The sequence below is a fragment of the Trichosurus vulpecula genome, chromosome 9, assembly GCF_011100635.1.
Source record: "Trichosurus vulpecula isolate mTriVul1 chromosome 9, mTriVul1.pri, whole genome shotgun sequence".
Classification (NCBI taxonomy): Eukaryota; Metazoa; Chordata; class Mammalia; order Diprotodontia; family Phalangeridae; genus Trichosurus; species Trichosurus vulpecula.
In genome coordinates, this window is record NC_050581.1 from 77,509,744 (window position 1) to 77,536,084 (window position 26,341).

At 38.0% G+C, this 26,341-nt stretch overlaps 1 protein-coding gene across 1 annotated transcript in view; it reads left to right on the forward strand.

The window, feature by feature from the left end:
- Nucleotides 1–26,341, forward strand: part of LOC118832162 (ATP-binding cassette sub-family A member 3-like) — a 259,116-nt gene that overhangs the window by 77,812 nt on the left and 154,963 nt on the right. Inside the window, exons 7-8 of the mRNA XM_036739579.1 lie at nucleotides 1,023–1,139; nucleotides 24,858–24,978. Coding sequence (XP_036595474.1) covers nucleotides 1,023–1,139; nucleotides 24,858–24,978 — 238 coding nt within the window. The remainder of the gene's footprint in view (nucleotides 1–1,022; nucleotides 1,140–24,857; nucleotides 24,979–26,341) is intronic.

Genomic DNA, 26,341 nt, shown 5'->3' on the forward strand with positions numbered 1-26,341 from the left:
TTTTTGCTGTTAATTTCTAGAACAAAATGATTGGGTGCTATATTTGCTAGTCAGTCTTGAAAGGAAGGTGGTATTTTTAATTTTAAAAAACTGGTTTTTTTTTAAACCTTTTCCAGCAGCCTTTAATTGAAATTAGCAGATTTCTTTCAGTGACTAAATGTAAACAGAGTTGTACTCAACATTTTTCTCAGAAGACTTTTTAAATGAATCCATTTTTCAGACACTTTTTGCTTCTTAATTTCTCTTCTCTCAAGCTATCTTCTTGCATCTTATCTTTTTGCTGCAGCTTACCACCTTTTCAATATAATGCATAAATAGTGTACAAATGTCATGTAGATAACATAGATTCTTATTCCACTTCTTCTTCCTCTAAATACACATCCAGACCCACATGTACTCTAAAGCATTTATCACTAGTTTATTCTCCATCTTGTTCAACCCCGCCCCAGCCCTCCTTGTTAATAGCAGTAGAAGAGAAGGACCAAAGTAAATTGTCCCTAACTTCCTGGATTTTGGTTAATAGTTTTCTGCACCAGGACAGTGGTAGGTGAATGTAGGATCATGTGGTTGGGATCCCTCTCACCCCAAAACTTGTTGGGGTCCCTCTCACCCCAAATCCCAGGCCTTTGTCCAGCAAAGGCCTGATCTCACAGGCAGTGAATGAGGCAGGAGGCAAGATGGTGAGCAACTCCATTTATTCAGATTATTAGCAAAACCTTTATAGCCTCAGTTATGTAGGCACTAGGGCCACCCTGGTTCCTCCTACTCTCCTCCCCTTTCCTTCCCGTGCTCTCCCCATGATTCCCTTGTGCTCAGGCAAGTCCGGACAAAGACCCGGAACTGCCACGTTGCCAACAAGGGCAAGACCCTTCCTCCTGTCACCATCTTGTTCCACCCTTACCTCAGAGCCCTGAGTTTACCTCAGCAGGCCCTGGGTGCGGAGGTCCAAAGAGGGCAGGGGTCGGCTCTAACTCGCCCCGTTACATCATGTAATTTTTGTTTTCTTTTTTGTTCCCCAACAGGAGTATATGCGCATCATGGGACTTAGCAACTGGCTGCAATGGAGTGCATGGTTCTTCATGTACATGCTTTTCTTCATTATTGTTATCTCAATTATGATCATACTCTTCTCTCTGAAGGCAAGTGTCTCCTTTTCTCTCATATATTAGAATTCCCCTTTGAGAAAAGCTTGATGTATAGACCATGGTATAGAAACTCTGAGACTGATCTATGATATTTGCTAAATCTCATAGGAAGCAATAGCTTAATAATAATTACAAAGGCAAATTTGAAGTTTATGAAGCATTTTACATAGTTCTCTCATTTGATTGAACAGATATGTGTAGTGCAAGTATTATTATAGATAATGAAATTGTCACAAGGAATTCCAACCCATGGAATTGAAATAGAGTTGAAATTCCAACCCCTGCCTTTTTTTTACTCATCCTGCACTTTTACTAGCACAACAGGTTCTCTCATTTAAGTTATTAGGCTAATGAGAATAGATAGAGCATATGCATTTCCTTCTGATATGCATTTACTTTTCTTCTTACAGAATTACTGATCATAGAGAGGGGTTGCTTTAATAATACTAAAATGTTAATAGTATATATTCTCCATAACTTAAAATTAGCTTTATTTTAAAAAATATTGTTGCAAACATGTTTTGTTTTGATACCACAGATAGCTACTCAAAATCACTCAAACAAGCCTCTCTGTATTACAATTAGCATTAAATAATCAACATGTCTTTCAGGGAAACAATAAGCATATTTTTGCCATCTTATCTTTTGTCACATATACATATTTAAGTATTTTTATTATCCTTTAGCTTTTCCCACCTCCCTTTTTCCATTAATGTATGGAACATCTCCATTTTGTTGGTTTGTTTGCTCTTTATAGAATTTTTTAATATTCCTCTTGAGTAAGGAGAAACTTTGAAATTTTATTCATCTTTGTTGAATCCATTTGTAAGAGATGTATTTTTAACAGTTTTGCCATTGACTTGCATATAGGATTCCACATCTCAAAATTATTATTTTTAATTGAAACACATTTTTCTTAGTTATTAAAAGTTGGTTTTAAATAATCTCACCAAGTATGAACTGCCAAGAGAAAGTGAAGAATAAATTCACATAGACTAACCTACACTCCACATTCTTTATATTTTGGTAATATTTATGGGTGGTTTAAAAACTGAATAATTCTTAGAACTCACTCCAGAATGGCCTGAAGACTGTTTTAGTTTTCCCTTGTTTCATGGGTTTCCGTGTACAAATAATTTGTTACCTATTGGCCAGCCTATTAGTGATGAGCATATTTGTACTTTACTGGGTTAGTCCTTGGACAGGAGACTCAGATTATTTCCAGAACTGTTCTTGAAATCTTCAAATCCTTGAAAGGTTATTATCTATTAGCAGTATTGGGATTCAGCTGGTTCGCATCAGTTCAGGAGACCTGATACCTAATTTTATGTTGAGTTCTGCGAACCGGCTGTTAAAATGGCACTTATAATCAGCCAGGTCCCTCCTACCTCTTCCCCTCAAGCATAGCTGCATACCACGATAATATTGAAAAAACTAAACAGAAGTATTTGGCACCTGTGGAGGAAGACAGCCCCTGCCAGCAAACTGGAAAATTCAGGTTCCCTTCTCTATAGGGGGCCCAGGTAATGAGAAGATGGGCTAATGAAGAGACCACAACAACTCTTAGTAAACCTCATTTGTTCATAGGCTCCAGTCAGATTTATTTATATCCTCTGTGGCTCTCCATGAATGAATGAGTATATGAATGAATGAATTAATGAATGAATGAGTGAATGAATGAAATGAATCAACCACAAAACTTTCTTATTTTTCCTTCACCACCTTTATTTGTTTTCAGCTTCCTCCCACTCCTTGCCCATGCAACTCCCGAGGTCCTTTGGCACATGACATTCACTGCCCTTAACTTGGCAGGACTGGAGAATAGTCTGTGGAGTCGAGAGAGAAGGGGAGTGCGGGTGGGTGGTACGGGTGTCCTTTTTAGAAAGCCGGTAGGGCATGACTTTGAATGAGTCATTTAACTTATCCAACCTTCAGTTTCTTATCTGAATAATATGGGGGTTGGAACTGATAATCTAAGAGATTCCTTCCAGCTATAAATCTCTGATCCTATGATGGTAATGACAATTTAGGAAGGTTGGCTCATTTAGCGGTTTGCAGGATGAATTGGAGGGAAAGAGATGGGAGAAAAAACTGGCCTGGGAAACTAGTGATGGAGAATGGCCCAAGCACCTGCTTCTGGTGGGACTTCTGTGTTTTTGTTATATTCTCAAGGCATCCAGATTAGCTAGCCACTGAGGTACCTACTAATTCTGAAATTCTGTGAAGTAAGTGTCAGAGCCCAGATGATGTCAACTATAGGATGAGCAAAAATAAAACCTGAGATCTGCTCCCTACTCACATGGTTAGTGACTTATGCATGATTTGGACTGAGGTTGTCCAGTACTTAATAAATGCGTACTAAGTGACTAATTCAAAAAAACAAAAACGAAATGGTCATTAGGGCAGAGAACCAACCAGTTGTTAATTTATTTGAATGCCACCACTGTCTATTGGTAAATCCTTCAACAACCCAAGATAAACTCTATGCCACAATAAGGCTTCAGAGTAAGACTTATTTATTTTACATCGTGATAAAAAGAAAACTGTGGCATATGAAAAGTTCAAAAGACTTAGTTTCTGGATAATCAATAATTTTATTAATTGTGGCTAGCAAATAATTAAAAGATGGTTATTTGGCTTTCTCTCATAAACCAAATACCCTTGGGGGCCTTTGAATGCTTAAAAAGCCTTTGAAAAAGGGGATGTACTTGAGGGTGGAAATTAATTCTGATTGGTTAACAATCAGTGAGGGGGTGGGCATATTAATGAGGAGGTGGGCAAAAAGTCCTCAGCTCTTCCTGCAGAGAGTGTGACCTAATCATGACACTTAGCTACCTCCAGCAATCTAGGCAAAAGAATCCATCTCTACCCAGAAATCATTGGTTAGTTTTCCCCTTCATAAGCTAGGTCACCCTAAATTCTAATGGAAGATTCCAAGGACAGACAGGGGCTTATTTCCTAAGGACAAGATCTCACTTAGACTGGATTCTATTTGTAAGGTCTCCTAGTTGGGTGGAATTCCACCTGAGATAGAAAAGCATATATTCTGACGATTCGGGCAATCTCATCTATCAGCAATGTCCTTCAGAGGCTGGCCGAATGACCTACAAGGGACCGATTTCTGAATGAGGAAATAGAAAGGGAAAATCTTAATCTCACTTAATAATTGGTTATTAACATGAGAGAAGTAATCATTTCTCTCAAAACATTAGATTTATAGAAAGATGATTCAGGGATCAATAAATCATGTTTAAGCTCTCCTCCCCTTCATCACTTTAAAACAAAGAAATGTGACAAAATAAAAGAACAGCATTTAAAAAAGGGTATGGGAAAGAAATCATTATTGGGAAAAAAGACAGCAGAGAGCTTAAATAAATGAAGAACCAAAAAACTCCTCATAAATTTTTTAAAATGCCATGGGATAAAATAAGACATTGAGAAATCTATAGAAGAAAAAGAGAATAAGTCTTCTGCAACTGCATCTTGAACGCCAGAACAGAGAATTAAATAGAAGACTCCTCCGTGGTAGTTGAAGCCTACTAAAAAGAACTGGAGGAAGAGATAAGGAATAGAATTATAGTTCTTAGAGAAAACCCCTGAAGGAAAATTACTGAATTAGAATAGAATTTTAGAAAATCTAAGCAAAGCAATGGATAATCTGAAGGAAAAAAAAGTAATAGATGAGACAGAACCCTAAGAAGCAGTGATACAAAAGGAAATGCTAAAGCAAAATCAGAAAACAGGAGAAGTGGAAGAATACCTGGTATAGCAGGAGCTTCCAGCCAAGCCTGTTGCATTTTGCATAATTTCTTCCTAATTGGTAAAGAACTCATCCCTGCATAGGTTGGAGTTGGTGTGAACGGTTTGGAGAAGAGAGATATTCTGAGAGAGAGAGAGATATTCTGAGAGAGAGAGATATATTCTGAGTGAGAGAGAGAGAGAGATTCCAGGCATATAGAGAGTGAGACAGACTTCACAAATGGCAGAAATATATGAGGAATCAGCTACTCATTATGTCTGTGATTTCCAGCTCGCATCTTTAGGAGCTTAGGGAATTTCTCCTTGAATGAGATTGGAGTCTTTCTCTTGGTTAAGCCAAGATCTCATCTTTTTCCCATTCAAAGAGCTATTTCATTTTTGTGTATTTTCTCATATATTCTAATCTTCGGAACTTCTCTGACTTTTGTTTGCTATCTGTTTTGATAAATAGGTTTACTCTCTTTTGGCTATTTGTGATGGTCTTTTGCGTAACTAGCATTTGAAGGGAAGAAGTCATATTGGTGGATATAAGCTAAAGGCAACACTCCTTCTTTAGTCAGTAGTGGCCAAGTGGCTGCTACATTCTGAACCTGTGTATCCTTAGGCGGGCAATATTTAGTGAGGCAGATAGATATAATACTAATCCGGTATCCTTCTCTCAGAAAATGTAGAGTGGAGTGGTTGGCTTTGAGGCCCTTCTCCTGCTCCCCTAAGCAGAGGAATAACAGTATGTTTTAGAGAAGTGTGATGTCTTATCATTGCCTTTTGTGAGCCACATTTACATAACCCATGCAGGCATACATAACCTATATGAACAGCCTACACCTTACAATGACAAAATAAGGAAATCGATCTAGCAACAGAGCTCAGTAAGAAATTATATAATAATCATAAGCCTCCTAGAGAAATGATTAAACATAAAGGTTTACTGCAATATTTCATGTTACCATACAAGAAAATTACACAAGTATTAGAGCTAGAGGGAAAAGTATAAATCAATGGAATTCACAGGATACTAGCAGAAAATCACCCTGAAATGTAATCATCAAGAACCTAGAAATGTAATTAACAAGCTCCAGTTCTACCAGGTAAAAGAGAAAAGCTTGCAAGTAAAAGAGAACTCATGTACTCAGAAACTTTAGCCCCACATCATTCAGGAGTACTCATTAGCAATGAGAAATTAAATGATTTTTAATTTCTGGAATTAAAGTCTGGAATATGATGTAATGAAAAGCAAAGAAACACAGTTTGCATATTAGGATAATTATTCTAACAAGACAGTCATATATCTAAGGAGGAGAGGGTAGTGGTAGATGAGAATAGGTTTTTTTTTTTTGAAGAATTATTTCTAAGAAGTGGAAAAGAGCACAGGATTTGGAGTCAGAAGACCTAGGTTTAAATAATAGTTTTGCCACTTATTCCTTCTGTGACCTTTGGCAAGTTATGTTCACCTTTCAGTGTCTCAGTTTCCTTGTTTATAAAATGAGAAGTGTGGACCAAACGTCTTTTATGTTCCTTCTGGCTCTAATTCTATGATAATTTTGAGAAAACTAAATTTAGCACAACCTTTGAAATGGAAACCCAAAGGATAAAATAAATTTCAAAAAAGTAAAGAATTTGAATAGTTTCAATGGGCTAGCCATGATAGGCAAGTGCTTATATATTTTAAGGGCAGCAAATACTCATGTCTCTTAGGAGTTCTACCTTGTTTAAGCATCGCTGAAGGAACAAGTAGAGCTAAACTCTGGACTTGTATGTTAAAAAAAATATACCTTAGAGAAACAGAGGGAAGATAGAGTAAGACACTAATTATAGGTTTATTTTTAAGTTAAATTTTATTTTATTTTCAATTGAAGATATATCTTCTCTCTCTTCTATTTCCCCACTCTAGCCTATCCTCCCCACTGAAAAAGCAAGAAAAATAAAATACAAATATGTCTAATCAAGCAAAATATATATATGTATGCATAGTCAAGTCAGTGCCATTCATATATTAGTTACATCCAGAAAAATGTCCTGGTCTGCATTCTGAATTCATCACCTCTCTGTCTGGAGGTGGGTAACATGTTCCTTCAGAAATCCACTGGAATTGTGTTTGGTCATTGTGGTGATCAGAATTCCCAAGTCTTTTAAAGTTGTTTGTCTTTACAGTTTTGTTGTTACATAAATTGTTCTCCTTGTTCTGCTCACTTCACTGTATATCAGTTTATACAAGCTTTCCTAGGTTTCTCTGTAACCATTCATCTCATCATTTCTTACTTCACAATAATATTCTATCATATTAATATGCCATAACTTGTTCAGTCATTCTTCAGTTGATAGGTGCCTCTTCAGTTTCCATTTCTTTACCACTACAAAAAGAACTACAATTCACATATATTTTTTCATATATGTATCCTTTTTCTCTTTTTTGGATGTTTTTTTGGGTATACATGTGTTAATGGTATTGTGGGGCTAAGAGGCATATACAGTTTAATAGCTTTGGAGACATGAACTAACATATCTTTAAATCAAGGTGTCACAGGTAAAGGTCAGTGAAATAAAGAATTTAGGGGGACAGGACAGAGCATAAGAACAACTTTTGTCAAGGAGGTATAAAATTATGTAAGAAGAGAATAAAGCAAACCAGGGTACTGGGCTAAATTAGAGAGGTGTATGAGAAGTCACTTAGTCCAAAGGGATTAAAGCAAAAGAAGTTATAGCTACTTATAGGTGATTACAAAAAAAAAAAAAAAAGACGGGGCATATGATAAAGACAAGATTCAGTGATTTAGGTGTGAACTGGGAAGGGAAGAGAAGATTGATGTCTGGGATCAGATTGTTTCTAGCAAAACAAGTTGTAGATGCTTTGTTTGCTTTCATTTCCTTCAAGAGAAATAATAAAACAGAATTTTTTGGAGGAAAAACCAAAGTTAACAATTATAGTTTTGAATGTTAACAAGATTCAGTTGACCAGAGAATGGAAAAAGAGTTGGAGAATGGAACAGAAAAACAATATATAGTACTTTTATACATACAAGAAACGTTCTTAAAAACAAGATTTATATTTATATAGAGTTAGAATGAGAAGTTGGAGTAGAATTTGTTATACCTCAGATAAATTAAGAAAAGTAGAACTGGCAGTTATGATGTAATTAATCAGCAGGCATTTATTGTGTACCTATTTTGTGCCAGGAACTATGCTAAGCTCTCAGGATATTAATACAAATAATGAAACAATCCCTACTCTCAAGCAGCTAAACATTCATTTGGGATAGACAACAGTACATGTCATTATATGTAAGGCAACAGTAAAAATTATCTCTAAGATAAGATTAGGAGAGGCATGCAAGGATCATAGGGTCATCAATCGATTTAGAGCTATAGGGATCCTCAAAGGCCATTATGTCTTATCCTTTTATAGATGAGGAAAATGAGTCTCAAGGAAGTTAAATGACTTGTCCAAGTCCTACAGGTAGAGCTAGAGGTGGGACCTATGGGAACACAGGTACTCTGACTCCAGAGTCAATTTTCTTTTAGAAACTACTTAAGGAGGCAGAGCCAAGATTGTACAGTAGTAGGAAGCAATGCACTGAGCCTCCTTCCAGCCTCATCCAGAAAGATTTAGAAAATGCAAGAGACTGAATCCTGATGGAGAAATCCAGAAAAAGCTGCAATGAGTCATTTGTCCAGCCCAACTCAGCATAGAGAGACAGAGAGGCCTAAAGTCACTGAGGATGGGGGCAGGCCAGGAGTTCTCTGCATGGAGTGCTCCAGTGTGCAAGGCAAGAGGAGGTCTCATACTCATACCCAGGCACCACCAGAACCATACTGGGACACTGAAACAGAGTTAAGTACAGATTGGTAGTTCTGTTACTCATTACTTAGTTCCAAGTCACAAATCCAGGGAAGACTGAGAAAGGGATTTATGCATGGGGTTGGTATTCCTGGGTAGAGAAGCCCTGGGTGATATACTAAGAAGGGAGGAAGTTAAGAAACCAGAAGAAGAAATTGTCTGGGAAGGACTTCAGTTGCTAAGAAGGGTTTCATTTCCAGTATCTAGCTTAGCCTTCAGAGGAATAACCAGAGCAGGAATCCCAGACCAAAAGGTATCTACAATTCTGCCACTCTGAACCAATGGAGCTTCCAGGTTGGCTGAGAGTACCCAGGTGTATTAGGAGGGCAGAGTTCATAATCTCAAAGAGGATCATATACATGTCTGAAAGGTTCGGAACCGCCGGATATAAGAAACTCTCAAAGTAGAAGGCAGAAGAATCAAAACATATGTTTAGGCTCCACAGTAACCAACCCATGAACCAGCAACCCCATTTTGATATATTGATCAAAAGCTTCCAGGCCCAATAAGTACGCCTTACAAGAGTAACCAGGAGGCTACAGAGAAGCATGATGGTGTAAAACAAAATCATGCTTCCCCCTCTATGGTAAAAAGATTACCTATTGGCTTCAAGTCCTTGTTCAGCTTCCTCCCGTAGGTCAGCTCTGCTACCGGCAGCTCCTGCTTCAGCTTCAGCTGTGGCTGTGGCTGTGGCAGCCTCTGGCTCCAACGGAAGCTGTTTTTAACCATCTGGCTTCTGCGGGGGTGTAAGGTACTCTGGGGAAATCACAGGTTCTTTCAATCTGCTTAAGCAAGGTGAAGGGGTTGACCGGGAAAGCACAGGTTCTTTCGATCAGCTTAAGCAAGGGAAGCAAGGTGAAGGGGCCGACAAGCTTACTCCAGCCCAACATACAAACAGCATTCATTTCAGGGGAAAAAGCCAAACTAGTCAAGGGCACTTGTTGACTAAGTGCTAAGGAGCCCATTTTTGGTTACCAACACACTTCTCCACCCCTTGTTATAGGATACATAATCTAATCAGCAATGTATCCTAGAACATACATTGTGATCCAATTATAAAGGAAACTAAAACATATCATTCATAATAAAGCAAAACATATCATTTGGTGACATTCCTAAATATTGGTTTATGATTCAAATGTGATCCACCCCTAGGTCCCAGCAAGATAATCTCTTCAATCAATCATTCCAAAAATAATTATTAATAATTCAAATGTCCACCCCTAGATCCTTGTATCCATTACATAGGATCAATAATATCATAACAATAAAACAACATAGCAAGGATAACACAAAATAAGTACATAGAACACTATCATCATTCCCACCCCCCTCGAACGATTGGGGCTCAAAATCTTGGGGTAAGGGGTGAAGGTCTCATTTTCCATAGCTTCTTCTTGCTGAAATTGGATGTAGAGATGGCCCTGCCCCAAAAAGTCCCATTCCAGAGGTCAGTTCTTTAAGGAGCTGGCAGGAATTCCAAGAATGCTATGTGCTTAGGCAGTCACCAGAAAGTGCAGGGTGCTTAAGCCTAAAGGAAACAGAACTAGCAACAACATTAGCCAAAACAAAGGACAAAAAGAGTAGGCAAGTATGGGGTATTATCCTTCAAATAAAATCATCTCAAGTTTGGTTGAGATTTCAGTTATGCAAAGATCCAACATCAGAGCCAAACTCAGGTGGGAAATGTTTCTTTTCAAAAGGAACATAATGAGGAAGCCAAGAGGATCCCACCCTAGATAGAGACTAAGATTGTCCTCTCAGCCTTTCCCCAGATGTACAAGGAAACACAATGGGAAAATTAAACTAAGAGGATCCCATCCTAGATAGAGACTAAGATTGTCCTCTCAGCCTTTCCCCAGATGTACAAGTTTTCGTCTGTTAATCACACAAGGTCCCCTTCCCTCTGAGTGGCTTGTGGGCTTGCAGGAACAGTTCTTATTTCCCTATCTCTCCTGTTATCAAGTCCTTTATCCTGGTACATTCTGTATAATTCATTGGTTGGAATGCCATCTGTCATTTCAAAACCTACCCCTGCTCTCAATAGAGCAGTAAACATTTCTTTCCTTGTTACTCTCCTTTGGCGCCAAGTTTGCTGGTTATTCACCCTTCTCTCTCGAGGAGATCTATCCCTTCCCCAGTCACCTAGTCATGTAACTGTAAAATCTTATTTATCACTGTTGTAAGACGGCTCCCTACTTCCCCAAGTAACAAATTCAAAATTAGTTGCTTATAAGCAGGGGGAGCTGTCCTAATTATTAAATTCCTATGAGGCAGTCCCATTGGATCATTGTAATATTTGTCTGCAGTTCCTATCATAATGGCAGTCTTCACTACCTCCTCCTTTAGTCTCATGATACAATCTCTAAGTGAATACCAGGGTCTGTGCTCAGTGGGCCACATAGAATCAGTAGCATATCTCTTATTGCATCCCACAGCGGCTAATGCCAACAGAGTAGTCCTGCTATCACCATCTCCTTGCTGATGATGTTCCCTAAAAGCTTGTTGAACTAGAGGATCATGGCTGATACCTATGAATCTCATACAGTCTGTCCTATCTACTGATATTCCACTGGCCCCTTGATCACTGAGTCTTACCATCCAAGATATTAATGGTTCTCCTATTCTTTGGCTGAATCTACTCAAAATATCTGTGACCTCTTGCGGTGAGAAATCTTCCTGAATTTCCCTTGTAACTGAGTCATCACCTCGGGTTTCTGTCTTCCTCCTTTGTATGAGTCGAGCCCTTGTCTGATCATTTAACCATCTCTCATTCTCTGTGTGAGGGACATCCTGAACCCTAGTAGTATTTTGTGCCTCAGCCCCTAATGTTGTCTCATTTTCCCCCCACTTGCTTCCTCTGCCACCATGGCAAGGATGAAGCAGGCAGTCAGGCTCAGTCTGGGCTGGGTTGGAATGCACTCTGGGCTTTTTTGGTCTCCTGTTGCTCCTAGCCACATTAATAGAAAAGTTCTCACTTGAGTCAGTTTGTTCTCTTGCTATCTGAGATTCCCCTTCTTGCCGTGGGGTAGGAGTGCCCCCATCTCTTTCACTTAATCTCAATCTTTCGTATACTAGCCGGTAGGCTGATAACACTATCCAGCTTTGCCTAGATAGTGATGCCCCTGACTGAATCCCAACTTCTTGTAAACACTTTTCCAAATCCTTAGGATCTCTCCGTAGCCTTGGTTCCCAGTTTTCACAGAGTCCAGCTTTTTTAGCCAATTCTTTTGCTAGGGAGGAATAAAATGGATCCTCCCATCCTGGGATATTCATCTCTTCCTCTGAAATTGTTCTGCTTCTAAATAGAGATCTTATACCTAGCGATCCCATCCTCGTCGCCAAATGTATTAGGAGGGCAGAGTTTATAATCTCAAAGAGGATCATATACATGTCTGAAAGGTTCGGAACCGCCGGATATAAGAAACTCTCAAAGTAGAAGGCAGAAGAATCAAAACATATGTTTAGGCTCCACAGTAACCAACCCATGAACCAGCAACCCCATTTTGATATATTGATCAAAAGCTTCCAGGCCCAATAAGTACGCCTTACAAGAGTAACCAGGAGGCTACAGAGAAGCATGATGGTGTAAAACAAAATCATGCTTCCCCCTCTATGGTAAAAAGATTACCTATTGGCTTCAAGTCCTTGTTCAGCTTCCTCCCGTAGGTCAGCTCTGCTACCGGCAGCTCCTGCTTCAGCTTCAGCTGTGGCTGTGGCTGTGGCTGTGGCTGTGGCTGTGGCAGCCTCTGGCTCCAACGGAAGCTGTTTTTAACCATCTGGCTTCTGCGGGGGTGTAAGGTACTCTGGGGAAATCACAGGTTCTTTCAATCTGCTTAAGCAAGGTGAAGGGGTTGACCGGGAAAGCACAGGTTCTTTCGATCAGCTTAAGCAAGGGAAGCAAGGTGAAGGGGCCGACAAGCTTACTCCAGCCCAACATACAAACAGCATTCATTTCAGGGGAAAAAGCCAAACTAGTCAAGGGCACTTGTTGACTAAGTGCTAAGGAGCCCATTTTTGGTTACCAACACACCAGGTCAGAAACTTGCAAATCTTAGACCAGGTGAATGGCAGTCAGACTTTACCCTGGATCAGACCACTTTGGGGACAATGAAAGCTTACAGATCCCCAGCCCTGAGATCCTGAAACAACATAACACTCAATATCCCAAGAAAGCAGCACAGGACCAACCCAGACTTTCCTTCCTAGAGGTGCCTCAAAGCCTAGCCCTAACTTCCAGTCTGAAGTCAAGAGAAAAGCTGGAAGAATGAGGGGAAAAAAGAATCCCACCATGAAACATTATTATGGTAGCAGGGATACTGAAGTCACAAATACAGAAGAAGAGAATGACTCCAAAACATCCACAAGAGAAGTCTCAAAAGAAAAATATAACCTAGGGACAAATTCAGTTAGAATTCCTGGAAGATATAAACAAGACTTTTTTAAAGATTTATCTTTCCAAGGTAGGGAGACCCTAGGTAGTGTACTGAGAAGAGAGGGCTGTTCAGAAGTCATCAGCAGCAGTGGTGTGGCTCAGACCCCAAGCTCAGAGCAAAGTCTCATTTTCAGCCTCTAGGTTAGTATTACAACAATTCTGCTAGCAGCTGCTGTGGGGATGAAAGACGAACACAAACCCAACAACAAGAACACTGCCAGCACAGGTTCTTTTGATCTACTTTACTAAGGAAAGCAACATTAAGGGGTTAACAGTCTTACTTTAATCCAGCATACAAATATCATTCACTTAGTTCAGGGGGAAAAGCTAGCACCCTGAAATTCAGAGCAAATAAAAACAAATTACAAACATACATTTATAAACAGACCAAATACAATTCATAGTTACCAAGAAACCATCAACATCTGAGTTCAGCCGGGAGGCCCTTAGAGCGGCTGCCCAGAGTTCCGCGCCTCCAGGAGTGTGAGCCTCCAAGAGAACGCCAACCTGTGGGTTTATATATCTTGTTCAGGGTCAAAAGTGAGTCACACATGTGACTCACCCATGTGACCTAAAAGGCATCACAAAATGCAACTTAAAGCCACATGCTCTAAAAGCCTCTGATCTCACAAACATGTCACTCAAACCCATGAAAACTAGGCTTTCCCTTGAGGCAAGGAGGTCATCAAGGACTCCTAATTTAATCAAGGAAACGAAGGCCAAACTTTTCAAGGGCACTTGATTGAATAAGTCCTAAAAGCCCATCTTGATTGCCAATACAGAGAAATAACCAATTCAACAAACCCAGACAAAAGGGGAGCCTGCAATTCTGCCACTTTGAAACAACAGAGCTTTTCAGCTAGACTGATAGAGGCAGAGTATAGCAGAACTCTGCACTTAGAAATGCCTAAGCCCTGGTCAGGAACTTTCAGAGCTCAGACCAGGAAGTCAGCAATCAGACTTTACCTTGGACCAGACCCCTTTCAGAGTACTGAAAGCTTACAGATCCCAGCCTGTTCTTGAGATCCTGAAAAAACACAATACTCAGTTCTTCAAGAAAGTAGGAACAGGACCAGCCCAGACCTTCGCTCTACAACTTCTTCAGAACCCAGCCCTAATATCAAGTCCAAAGTCAGGAAGAAGTCTTGAGGAATGAGCAAACAAACAAAAAAAAAGAGCCACATGATAATAAGATATTATCATGGCAGGGATATTGTAGATATGAAACCAGAAGAAGAGAATGACTCCAAAATATCTACAAGCAAAATCTCAGAGAAAGACACAGCCTGGGCAGAAATTCAACTAGAATTCCTGGATTAGATGAAACAAGAGTTTTAAAGAGTTAAAATGCTTTTACAAATAAAATGAGGGTGTTTGAGACAAAAATTATAAAAGAAAGAGAACTACGAAGAAAGAATTGGAAAGGGAATTAACAGCTTGGCACAAAAGGTACAAAACTTTGCTCAAGCAACAAATTCTCTGAAAATTAGAATGGACCAAGTAGAATCTATTGACTTCATGAGGAAACAAGATATATTAAAACAAAATCAAAAGACCAGAAACATAGAAGAAAATATCAGTTATCTCATAGCAAAAATGACTGACCTGGGAAACAGATCAAGGAGAAAAAAAAATTATGAATCATTGGACTATCTGAATGTCATGGAAAGAAAAACTCTGACATTATGTTCTTTCTTTCTTTCTTTTTAGTTTTCAACATTCACTTTTTGAGTTATAAATTTCCCCCTTCCCTCCCCCATCTCCAAGATCGCCTGCTACCTGATATGCACTATATGTGTACAGTTATATTACACATATTTCCATGAGTCATGTTGTGAAAGAAGAATTAGAACAAAAGGGAGAAACCATGAGAAAGAAAAAAAAAGAGACAATAGTCTGCTTTGATCTGTGTTTAGACTCCATAGTGCTTTCTCTGGATGTGGATAGCATTTTCCATCACGAGTCTTTTGGAACTGTCTTAGATCATTGGATTGCTGAGAAGAGCTAAGTCTATTAAAATTGGTCATTGTCCAGTGTTACTGTTACTGTGTACAATGTTCTCCTGGTTCTGCTCACTTCACTCAGCATTAATTCATGTAAGTTTTTCTAGATTTTTCTGAAATCTGCCTGCTTATCATTTCTTATGAAACAATAGCATTCCATTATATTCAGCTACCACAACTTGTTCAGCCATTCCTCAATTGATGGATATCCCTTCAATTTCCAATACTTTGCCACCACAAAAAAAAATGCTGCTATAAATATTTTTGTACATGTGGGTTCTTTTCCCTTTTTTATGATCTGTTTGGGATACAGACTTAGTAATGGTATTGCTGGATCAAAGGGTATGCACAGTTTTATAGCCCTTTGGGCATAGTTCCAAATTACTCTCCGAAATGGTTGGATCAGTTCACAACTCCACCAGCAGTGCATTAGCGTTCCAGTTTTCCCACATCTTCTCCAACATTTATTGTTTTCCTGTTTTGTCATTTTAGCCAATATGATAGGTGTGATGTGTTATCTCAGAGTTGTTTTAATTTGCATTTTTCTAATCAATCGTAATTTAGAGCATTTTTCATATGACTATAGATAGCTTTAATTTTTTTTATAAGTCAATTTATTTATTTTTAGTTTTCAGCATTCACTTCCATAAGTTTTAAATTTTCTCCCCCTCCTTTTCCTCCCTCCTCCCCAACAGGATGCTATCTGATATAGGCTCTACATATACATTCCTATTAAATATAATTTCACATTAGTCATGGTGTATAGAAGAATTAGAAGGAACGGGAGTAACCATGAGAAAGAAAAACATAAAACAAGACAAAACAAAAAAAGAAAATAGTCTGCTTAGGTCTGCCTTCAGACTCCATATTTCTTTTTCTGGATATGGATAGCATTTTCCACCATGAGTCTTTTGGACTTGTTTTGGGTCCTTGCATTGCTGAGAAGAGCTAAGTCTATCAAAGTCAGTCATCACACCCTGTGGCTATTACTGTGTACAATATTCTCCTGGTTCTGCTCACTTCACCCAGCATCAGTTCATATAAGGCTTTTCAGGTTTTTCTGAAGTCTGCCTGTTCATCATTTCTTAGAGCACAATAGTATTCTGTTATATTCAAATAACACAACTTGTTCAGCCATTCCCCAATTGATGGGCATCCCCTCAATTTCCAGTTCTTGGCCACCACAAAAAGAGCTGCTATAAATATTTTTGTACATGTGGGTCCTTTTCCCATTTTTATGATCTCTTTGGGATACAGCCCTACAAGTGGTATTTCTGGGTCAAAGGGTATGCACATTTTTTTATCCCTTTGAGCATAGTTCCAAATTACTCTCCAGAATGGTTGGATCAGTTTACAACAACAACAACAACAATGAATTAGTGTTCCAGTTTTCCCATATCTCCAACATTTATCATTTTCCTGTTTTGTCATGTTAGCCAATCTGATACGTGTGATGTGTTACCTCAGAGTTGTTTTGATTTGCATTTCTCTAATCAATAGTGATTTAGAGCCTTTTTTATATGACTATAGATAGTTTTAATTTCTTCCTCTGAAAACTGCTTGTTCATATCCTTTGACCATTTATCAGTTGGAGAATGACTTGTGTTCTTGTAAATTTGACTCAGTTCTCTTAATATTTTAGAAATGAGGCCTTTATCAGAGATACTAGTTGTAAAAATTCCCAGTTTTCTGGATAGCTTTAATTTCTTTATCTGAAAACTGCTTGTTCATATCCTTTGATCATTTATCTATTGAGAAACAATTTATATTGTTGTAAATTTGACTCAGTTCTCTATATATTTTAGAAGTAAGGCCTTTATCAGAGATACTGACTGTAAAAATTGTTTCCCAGCTTTCTGCTTCCCTTCTAATCTTGGTTGCACTGGCTTTGTTTGTGCAAAAACTTTGTCTATTAATGCAATCAAAATTATCCATTTTGCATTTCATACATTCCCTGTTTCTTGTTTGGTCATAAATTCTTTTATTCAAAAAAAAATAAATTCTTTTATTCTCCATAGATCTGACAGGTAAACCATTCATTGCTTGCCTAATTTGCTTACAGTATCACCCTTTATTAGATATCATATTTCAAGAAATCTTAAAATAAAATTTCCTAGATCTCTTATAATCAGAGAGTTAAATGGTAATTCAGTCGAACCTAGAAGAAACTTCCAAATTAAAACTCAGGAACATTATAGCCCAAATCCAGAGTTTCTAGTTCAAAGAAAATGTTCTGCAAGCAGTCAGAAAAAAAGAATTAAAATACTGAGGAGCCACAGTCAAGATCACATATGATTTAGCAGCCACCATTATAAAGGAGCAGAGGATTTGGAATATGACATTTGAGAAAGAATACAAGGATAACTTACCCAGCAAAACTGAGTATGCTACAAGGGGCAAAGTGGATCTTCATTGAACTAGAGGACTTTCAGATATTTCTCATAAAAAGACCAGAACTGTGAGCTTTGATGTTCAAACACAGGAATGAAGAGAAACACAAAAGAGCAGTGGTAAATGTGGTAAACAACAGTTAACAAAAAATAAACAATAATAGACAATGATAAAAGACTAAGGAAAGATAAATTGCTTTATATTCAAATCTGGGGTGATGGTACATATATTCCCTCTGAACGCTGTAATCTTCACCTTCATAGAGGGAGTTGAATCAGACAAAGCTTAGTAGTGTTTCTATTATGTCTTGATGATCTCAAGATAAGAATGGAAAAGGAAGAGGAATACACTGTCAGGTGGGAGGGGTGAGGAGAGAAGAGTAGCAAAGGTTAGGAAAAATTATATAATGAGGGTGCACAAATAGACAAGTAGGAGGGAGTGGCTGGACCTTGAAACTCACTCTCATCTGAACTCGTCAAAAGAAGGAAGAATATATACACAAACAGTTGCTTACAGAAAGAGGGAGAGGAGAAAAGGAGGACAGGGGAATTAGAGGGAGAGATTAAGGAAAGGATTAGTCCTAAGCAAAACAAACTCTAAGGATGTACAAAAGAGCTCTTTGTGTCATGGCAAAGATGAAAATCTGAGGGGTACCCAGGAAGGATTCATCCAGGAAGGATGAATGAGATAAGTTTCTTTTGGACGTAGACAATGTGGAAATGTGTTTTAATTGATTATACATGTTTGTAACGGGTTTCGTTTTTCTTGCGTTCTCAATTTAGAGGTAGGTTGGGATGGAAGGGTAAGAACATTAATCTTAGTTGATTAAAAACAAGCAAAATATTTAAAATTTTTTTTTAAAGTAGCTGACCTGACAATTGAGAATCAAGATACACAGAGGCTTCTAGGAAAAGAGAAAGGATATTAAGGTCCTTTAGCACTGGCGGAGTGAGTTGCCTATACATGTGCCTTACTACCCTAAATTAGTGCTCACTCTTTTCATTTATACAGTGTATATTTAGGATGCTTTGCAGCTACTGTGGTCGCTAGACTACTTTGCTAACTGTCTTTTATTTAAGCTAATTGTGCCTACTGCCTTTGTATTAAAAGTAAGCTCCTCTGTGGGTGGCTCATGAGTTGTGTTTTTAAGAGCACAGGCCCATAGACTATGTCCTGGAAACTGGTAGTTGTAGCCAGGCTCTGTGGAATCAATTGATGAATACAAGTACAAGCTAGTGGAGTAATCTAGATGGGTTGCTACATCTTAATGGTATTGTAATATGCCATTACAGGTAAATAGAGAAATAATGAATTTATTAAGTGCTTCCTATGTTCTGGACACTGTTCTAGAGATTCTCATTCATGCACATAAGTGCTCAATGTAAGGGAGCTCTAATAGGGGAAGACAATATAGGAAGTAAAGTTGAAAAGTTGGTTAGGGGAAAGGGTGCAAGTAGCATTGTGTGGACATGTCTGGAAAGTTTCATGAAGCTCTGGTTCTGGGCAAGATAATGTAAAACACTATTGGTCATTATCTTTCATTCTTGAAGAGCGCCAAAATGACATCATTATACTAGAGTCAAGTTTCAGTGTGACCGACTCTGGCTTATCAGACCAATACGACCTTGGAATGCTCTACCACAAGTCAGGCATGAATAGGCCATGTGAATATTTGGAGTGGATACTCTAAATTTGCACATCCTGTGTTTCCTTTGAGGTGTTTCAATTTTGCTTTGCTCATAGAGCACAGCACCTTCTCTGATGTGGGCATGCCATGCTGAGCAGTCCTGTGCCAGTGTCTCCCATGTCACACAATCTGTTCCAAAGTTCTTGAGAGAGACCTTGATCACCACACCATGTATACATGGAACCATCAGTTACAGCAAATGGAGAAGTTTGGAATGCTATGGGTAAGTTCACTTACTTTGGTAGTGTACTTTCCAAGGGTGTACACATTGTTAATGAGGTTGACACACACATTGATAATGAGGTTGACCACGGTTGACCATGCACTGCCAGAGCTAGGTCAGGGTTTGGGAGGCTCCCAAGGAAAGTATGGGAGAAAAAGAGATATTAGACTAATTACCAAACTGAAGATTTACAGAGCCATCGTGCTGACCTCATTGTTGTATGCCTGCGAAACCTGGACAGTCTACTAGTGCCATGCCAGGAAACTGAATCAGTTCTATTTGAATTGTCTTAGGAAGATTCTGAAGATCACCTGACAAGATAAGGTACCAGACACTGAGGTCCTTACTCGAACTAAACTGCCAAGCTTCAGAAAGCACAACTCTGATGGTCTGGCCATGTTGTTCGAATGCAAAATGTATATTTGCCAAAAAGACTGTTTTGTGGAGAACTCACACAGGGCAAACATTCACATGGTGATCAGAAGAAGAGATATGAGGACACTTTCAAAACATTATTAGAGCTAAGGTCATAGTACAAAGTTGTGGTGGGGAGGAAGATGGGAAAAAGGGGAGGAGAGATAAAAATATACTATAGTTTATTTGTTCACCAATATGATGTGTAAAGCTGCAATGTATTTATTTTTTAAATAGATACCTCTTTTCCTACTTATAATAACACTACAGATAATGGTATAAGACTAGTATAGCATATGGGGTCTCTAGAATAGCCACCCCAGGTTCAACGTGTTTTATGGATCTGCATCTACCAATTATGATAGCACACAAATCCCCATTCATGTATTTATTTTTATTCATAGTACACAATTAGTTAAAAGCAGAAACAGTAATGAAATATCATAAAAAGAAAAGCAACAATGAAACATTTCTCTCCTAAATGTTGGACAGATTCTTCTCAGAAAAAGCACAGTGGGAAAAAATAGTATCTTATATGCATATAGGTTATGCATGGGATTACACACATGTATTTAGGGCACTAATATCCACTAGACTGTAGCCTGATGATGGCATCATACCTCTTTCTCTGGGTTTGTACCTATGCTTCATTGTGCATATATACTTCATATGCATCTTTGTGTCACATACATCCATTGTGTTCGCTGCTACCTGCTGGTACTTTCCTACTGATTGTCATGTTTGCTGTTTTCTGACTTAGCATCCTTGTTTTTTCTACTCTTTGTTGGGCATCTCACTATGATGGTTTCTTAGGTTAACTCAAATGCCACCTACTCCTGCCTAATGCCACCAAACTGCTTGTTACTCACTTCTGCCTGGAATTATCTTGTGTTTACTTTGTTTAGAAAAAAACCAATGTTTTGTGTTGTCTACATAGTGCTTCCCTTGATAGAATGTAATCTTTCTGAGGGCAAGTATTGTTTCATTTTGTCTTTGTATCCCCAGTACATAGCATATACTTAATAAATAAATGCCTATTGATCTATTGTTCTTTATCCACTTAGCCTGCATTCCTGCCTTAATTATGTATATCCATCAGTAGCAAAAGCTAGTAGCTTTGTTTTTTGTATTTTGGCAGTGAAAAATCTCAGTCTCCCTGAACTAGCAACCCATAGATTCACTTAGAAGGCCTGATTCCATAATCCTCAATTGTAAAGACATATACCATTCATCCTTATCTCTTGCAGAGATAAGGGATAAGGGATAAGTCACTTCCTTTATGTCAGTAGTTTTTCCCAGCTCCCTCCCTCTACCTAAAGTATCATGCAAAAACAGTGCCAGGCTATGTCAGAAGCATATTGCTAGTAGTTTTCCATCCTGCTGTACTGGGAAATAGAAAACTTCTCTTTTAAGATAGATTGGAGACTTGCCTCAGTGCTAGGGCCAGTGTTTTGAATGTCACATGCATATATAATGTCAGAACACAAATAATATTCCAGAGTGTAGGAAGTAAGGCTGCTGACATAACACTATTAACTTATATTGAGCTTACAGTTCAGTGCAATGCCCAGATCTTTTTCAGAACAGCTTCTTTCTAACCATGCCTCCCTCATCTTAAACTTGTGAATTTTGTTTTCTTTACCCAGATGCAAGACTTTGCATTTATTTCTATTCAATTTAATCCTATTAGATGCTGTAACTTGTCAAGATCTCATGAGATGGTCCTTTGTGTTGGCTATCCCTCCCCACTTGTATTATGTGTAAATTTGATAAATATGCCTTTGTCCAAGTCATTGATAAAAATGTTAAGTAGTGCAGGACAAAGCAACAGAACCCTGGGGTACTTCACTAGAGAGGAGATTAACAACTGCTCTTTGAGTCTATCTGACCCCTTTTGAAACTGCCTGATTTTATCATTGGCTAATCTATAGTTCTTCCACTTCTTCACAAGAATTGTATGAGATAAATAGCCCTATTTTAGAAAAAGAAATTGAACAAGGACCAGATAGAGTCGCAAATAAATTCTACCAAATATTTTGAGAACAATGAATTCCCACACTATATAAACTATTTGGAAAAAATGAGCAAAGAAGGAGTCCTACTAAATTCTTTTTATGACAGAAACATGGTGCTGATAACTAAATCAGGAATAGCAGAAACAGAGAAAGAAAACTATAGACCAATTTCCCTAATAAGTATTGATACAAAAATTTAAATAAAATACTAGAAAAGAGATTACAGCAACATATCAGGTAAGATTTATATCAGGCATATAAGGTTGGTTCAATATTAGGAAAAGTATCAACATAATTGACCATATCAATAACAAAACCCACAGAAATCAGATAATAGATTTAGAAAAAGATTCCGATTAAAAACTCTAGAAAATATAGGAATAAATGGAGCTTTCCTAAAAATGATAAGTAGTATTTATCTAAAACTAATAGCAAGTATTATCTGTAATGGGGATAATCTAGAAGCCTCCTTAACAACATAGGGGTAACATGAAGATGCCCGTTATCACCACTATTGTTCAATATTGTATTATAAATGCTAGCTATAGCAATAATGTTGAGGGTTGAGGGAGATGAGGTCCAGGAATCCCAGGACTGGAGCTCCCAAATGAGGTCATTGAGAGGGAGTGCCCCTCAAAGACCAGAGTACTGGAGAGGGTCAAGGTCATCCGGAATGAATGTACGATCTCAAACATTTTTTAAGTCAAGGTGGCAAAGATTTATTACACTTTACAGCAGGCAAAAGTTCTTAGGGAACCTCCAACCTTAGAGGGCTACAGGGAAAGTTTAAATATGAGATTTGGGGGTGAAACATGTCACTTAAGTGTTTTGGGGTGGGATTAGGGAGTGGTTAAGGAGTGGTCTGTTCTTAAAGGAACATGCACTTTTTTTTATCTACTGTGCAGGTATCTTACCCAGAGTTCACTGGGAAATAGCCCAAGCAGGGGCTACCTGGGGGTGTGGTTTTGACTATGAAACATCACTAAGTCAACCGAAGGTCAGGACTGGCTAGAGATATCCAGGTGGTTTCCATCAAATGTCGTGTTAGACAAGATGAATGTAAGGGAGTATACATTTAACTATGTCTAGGATACATATCAGGAAGGTCAGTAAGTAGTAAATATTGTTATATCCTAGTGCCCAGCCAATTAGCAACATAGAAGGAGTCCAAACTAATAAATTCTATAGGTACAGCTGGCTGCAGTATCAGGAGGAGAGATAAGTATTTTGCTGAGGCATGCTACCCTTGAACTGGAGAGAATCTCCTAGAGCCAATGCTTTGAAGCTAGGGAGAGAAGTGATTTTAGAACTGGGGTACAGGCACAGGCACCTAAGCAGAGGCTAAAGAGAAATGTGATTTTAGAATTAGGGTTCAAGCACAAGTACCCCATCAATAAGAGAAGAAAAAAAATAGAAGGAATTAAGATAGGCAATGAAGAAACACAACTATCACTCTTTGCATATGATATGATGGTATATCCTTGGAGAATCCTAGAGAATCAACTAAAAAACTAGATGAAGTAATTAACAACTTTAGCAAAGTCACAGGATATAAAATAAACCCACATAGATCATCAACATTTCTGTATATTACCAACAAATTCCAGCAGGAAAAGATGAAAGAGAAATTTTACTTAAAATAACTGTAGGCAATATAAAATGTTTGGGAGACATATGCCATTTATCCTTATCTCCTGCAGATACCTCTAAGGGATAAGTTGCTTCCTTCATGTCATGAGTTTTTCCCAGCTCCCTCTCTCTACCTAAAGTATCATGCATAAAACAGTGCCAGGATATGTCAGAAGCATACTGCTAGTATTTTTCCATCAAGCCTCAATAACTAGTGAGAGCTATTCCAGTGGCTGTTGTTGTGGAGAAGTAAAACATTCCTACTATTGAAGACAAAAATTGATGCCAAGAACCAAGAGGCTATTGTTGCAGAACAGCCTATTCATCAGAAAAGAAAGACTTTAAGAGCAAGTAGACAACTGAAATAATTGTCATTGACTCCTCTATAGCATGGCATAAGATTCTTGAAGATCAATGAACAGTGAAGAAGTCAATTAAATTAATTCCTATGAAGAAAAAGCACTTGTCATGTGCTGAAGACTGAAAAAAGTGTTTAATAACTGATTGTTGATCTTGAAAAAGTTAATTTTTACTAATTCAAACTCACTTTTTCATTCAAAGCTATATGCCAGAATAGTTGTCAAAAGATTTTCTAGTGAGTCTGTTACATCCGGGCATCATTATAGACCATAAAATGTTGGCCCAGAAGTGTTTATGATATTTTTTATTTCCTATGGGCCTGACAGTCCTTCCCGTTTCCATTAGGAATATATAGAAATGTACCTAAGAGATGAAGGTAAACATGCTTCGGTGTCCTGGGAATTCATTTGATTTTAATGCCATTGAAAGCTTAAAACTTCGAGGAAAGCTGTTCCTCAAAGATACGCTTAATATCCAATGTGATATAAGTCTAGTTTCATGTTGTTTCATGATGAAGAATTAAATATGTGTCAAAATCTTGGGAATTCAATGCCAAATCATGTACAAGTGATTATAGCAAAAGGAGAACATTAAAGTTTTATGTTTTTTAAATTGAATTTTATTTTATTTCTGCTTCTCATTTCCTTCCTTTACCCCCTCCCACACCTGTCCATAACCATTACACAAAATAATTTTAAAAGAAACACTATGGAATTTAGTAAAATATTATCATTTAATTATATTTATTTAGTTCTTTTAGTACACATTGACTTCCATTTATTTAAACCATCCTATATATTTGTTAGTAAAGAGGTTTACTTAAAATTCTTTTTAGCCACCTAGAAAAGGAATTTATGTACTTAAATTAGTTTAAGGATATTTAATTATTTTACACCTTTCCTTGTCTTTCTGAAATATCATTTATCTGTATGACTGAATTATTTCAATGATTATTTTATAGGTGCATTATAATGTGTCAGTGCTCACAAACAGTGACCCAACTTTGGTGTTTTTCTTTCTATTATGTTTTGCCATTGCCACCATCTCCTTCAGCTTTATGATTAGCGTGTTCTTTAGTAAAGGTGAGTTAAAGAAATCTTATCTGGGAATTGATTAATTTTTCACACAGATTTAGCAGGGGTGGGTTTTTTTAAGCTTTCCTATTGGGCATCACTGCCACCCTACAACTTTCAAAAGTTCTTATGGAGAACAGAGATTCTTAGGGATTAATCAGAGTCAATTGTTTATTCTTATGAGTTGCTATTTTAATTTATTTGAGTAGTTAGAGGAAACTAATTTTAAAATCCTTTTGCAGGACCCTTTGAAAATTAATAATACGGAGCTTTTTTGGTGATATTTACATGTGGCATGCCTTTTTAGCTTCCTTCTGATTCATAGTGACAGGCTGGGTTCCCTGAAAGACTGATACCCAGGTGTAATCACTCAGGATTCTCATTCCCAAAAGCATACCTCACAAGCCCCCACAAATGAACCAAGCTTTAATAGTCTGGCAGATAACACATATTAAACTCAAAAGCAAAGTCATTCACTGAAATTCTTTGCAGGAACTGTAGCTATGAAGCCTGTACCACCCCCACTCCCAACTCCCTGTGAAAAAATAAGCAATGAAATCTGGAACCTATTCTCCTAAAAACACATGGTGTCTCTGAGACTCAAAGGCCCCCACAAGGAGCACATAGCCCAGATACCTCAGACCTCTGGTATCACAGGGTTCCAGTTTTTTTTCTTCTTGTGTCATAATGCTGCTTGTCCTGGACACAATATTTCTACTTGTCAAGTCTCTCATCTGCTGCTGAATTTCCCTCAACTCATTTATCTCCTCAGTTCTGCTTCCCTGAATCACTAGGTTTGCTCCTTGCTAGATGTGTTGTCTACAGGGGAGATAATAGCTTTAAGACATCATATTTGATGTGTGTGGGGGGGGATGGGAAGTAGAGAGAATTCTCCTATTCCCTATGAAACAAGGAGCAATTCCTTCTCAAGAACTTGAGTTCTTTTTTCATAGCGAACTTTCTTGTTCACTGACAGTATTCACAATCCTTAGAACTGTCTTCTGCTTTAACTCAAATCCCTAGAGGGCTCGTCTTATTTCATAAAGTGTCACTAGTGATATTATAGCCAATGACTAGCTGCCCTTTAATTTGATCAAGTTCATTTAAGAAATTCACATTTTGTAAAGGGATAATGAAATATAAATATTTATATACTTTTTTCATTCAGTCAGTCAACAAACATTTATTAATTCTATGTGCTAGGCACTTTTTAAGATCTTAACACTTCATTTTCTTTTTTAAAATTCCCCTTATATTCTATAATTCATCATCTGGGCTAAGGGAGAACAAATTCATCAAGGGTTTCTTGATCAGTTCCCCAAAACTACACTCCCTCACCACTTAAATATTTGCTGCTCCTAGCAAATCAGCC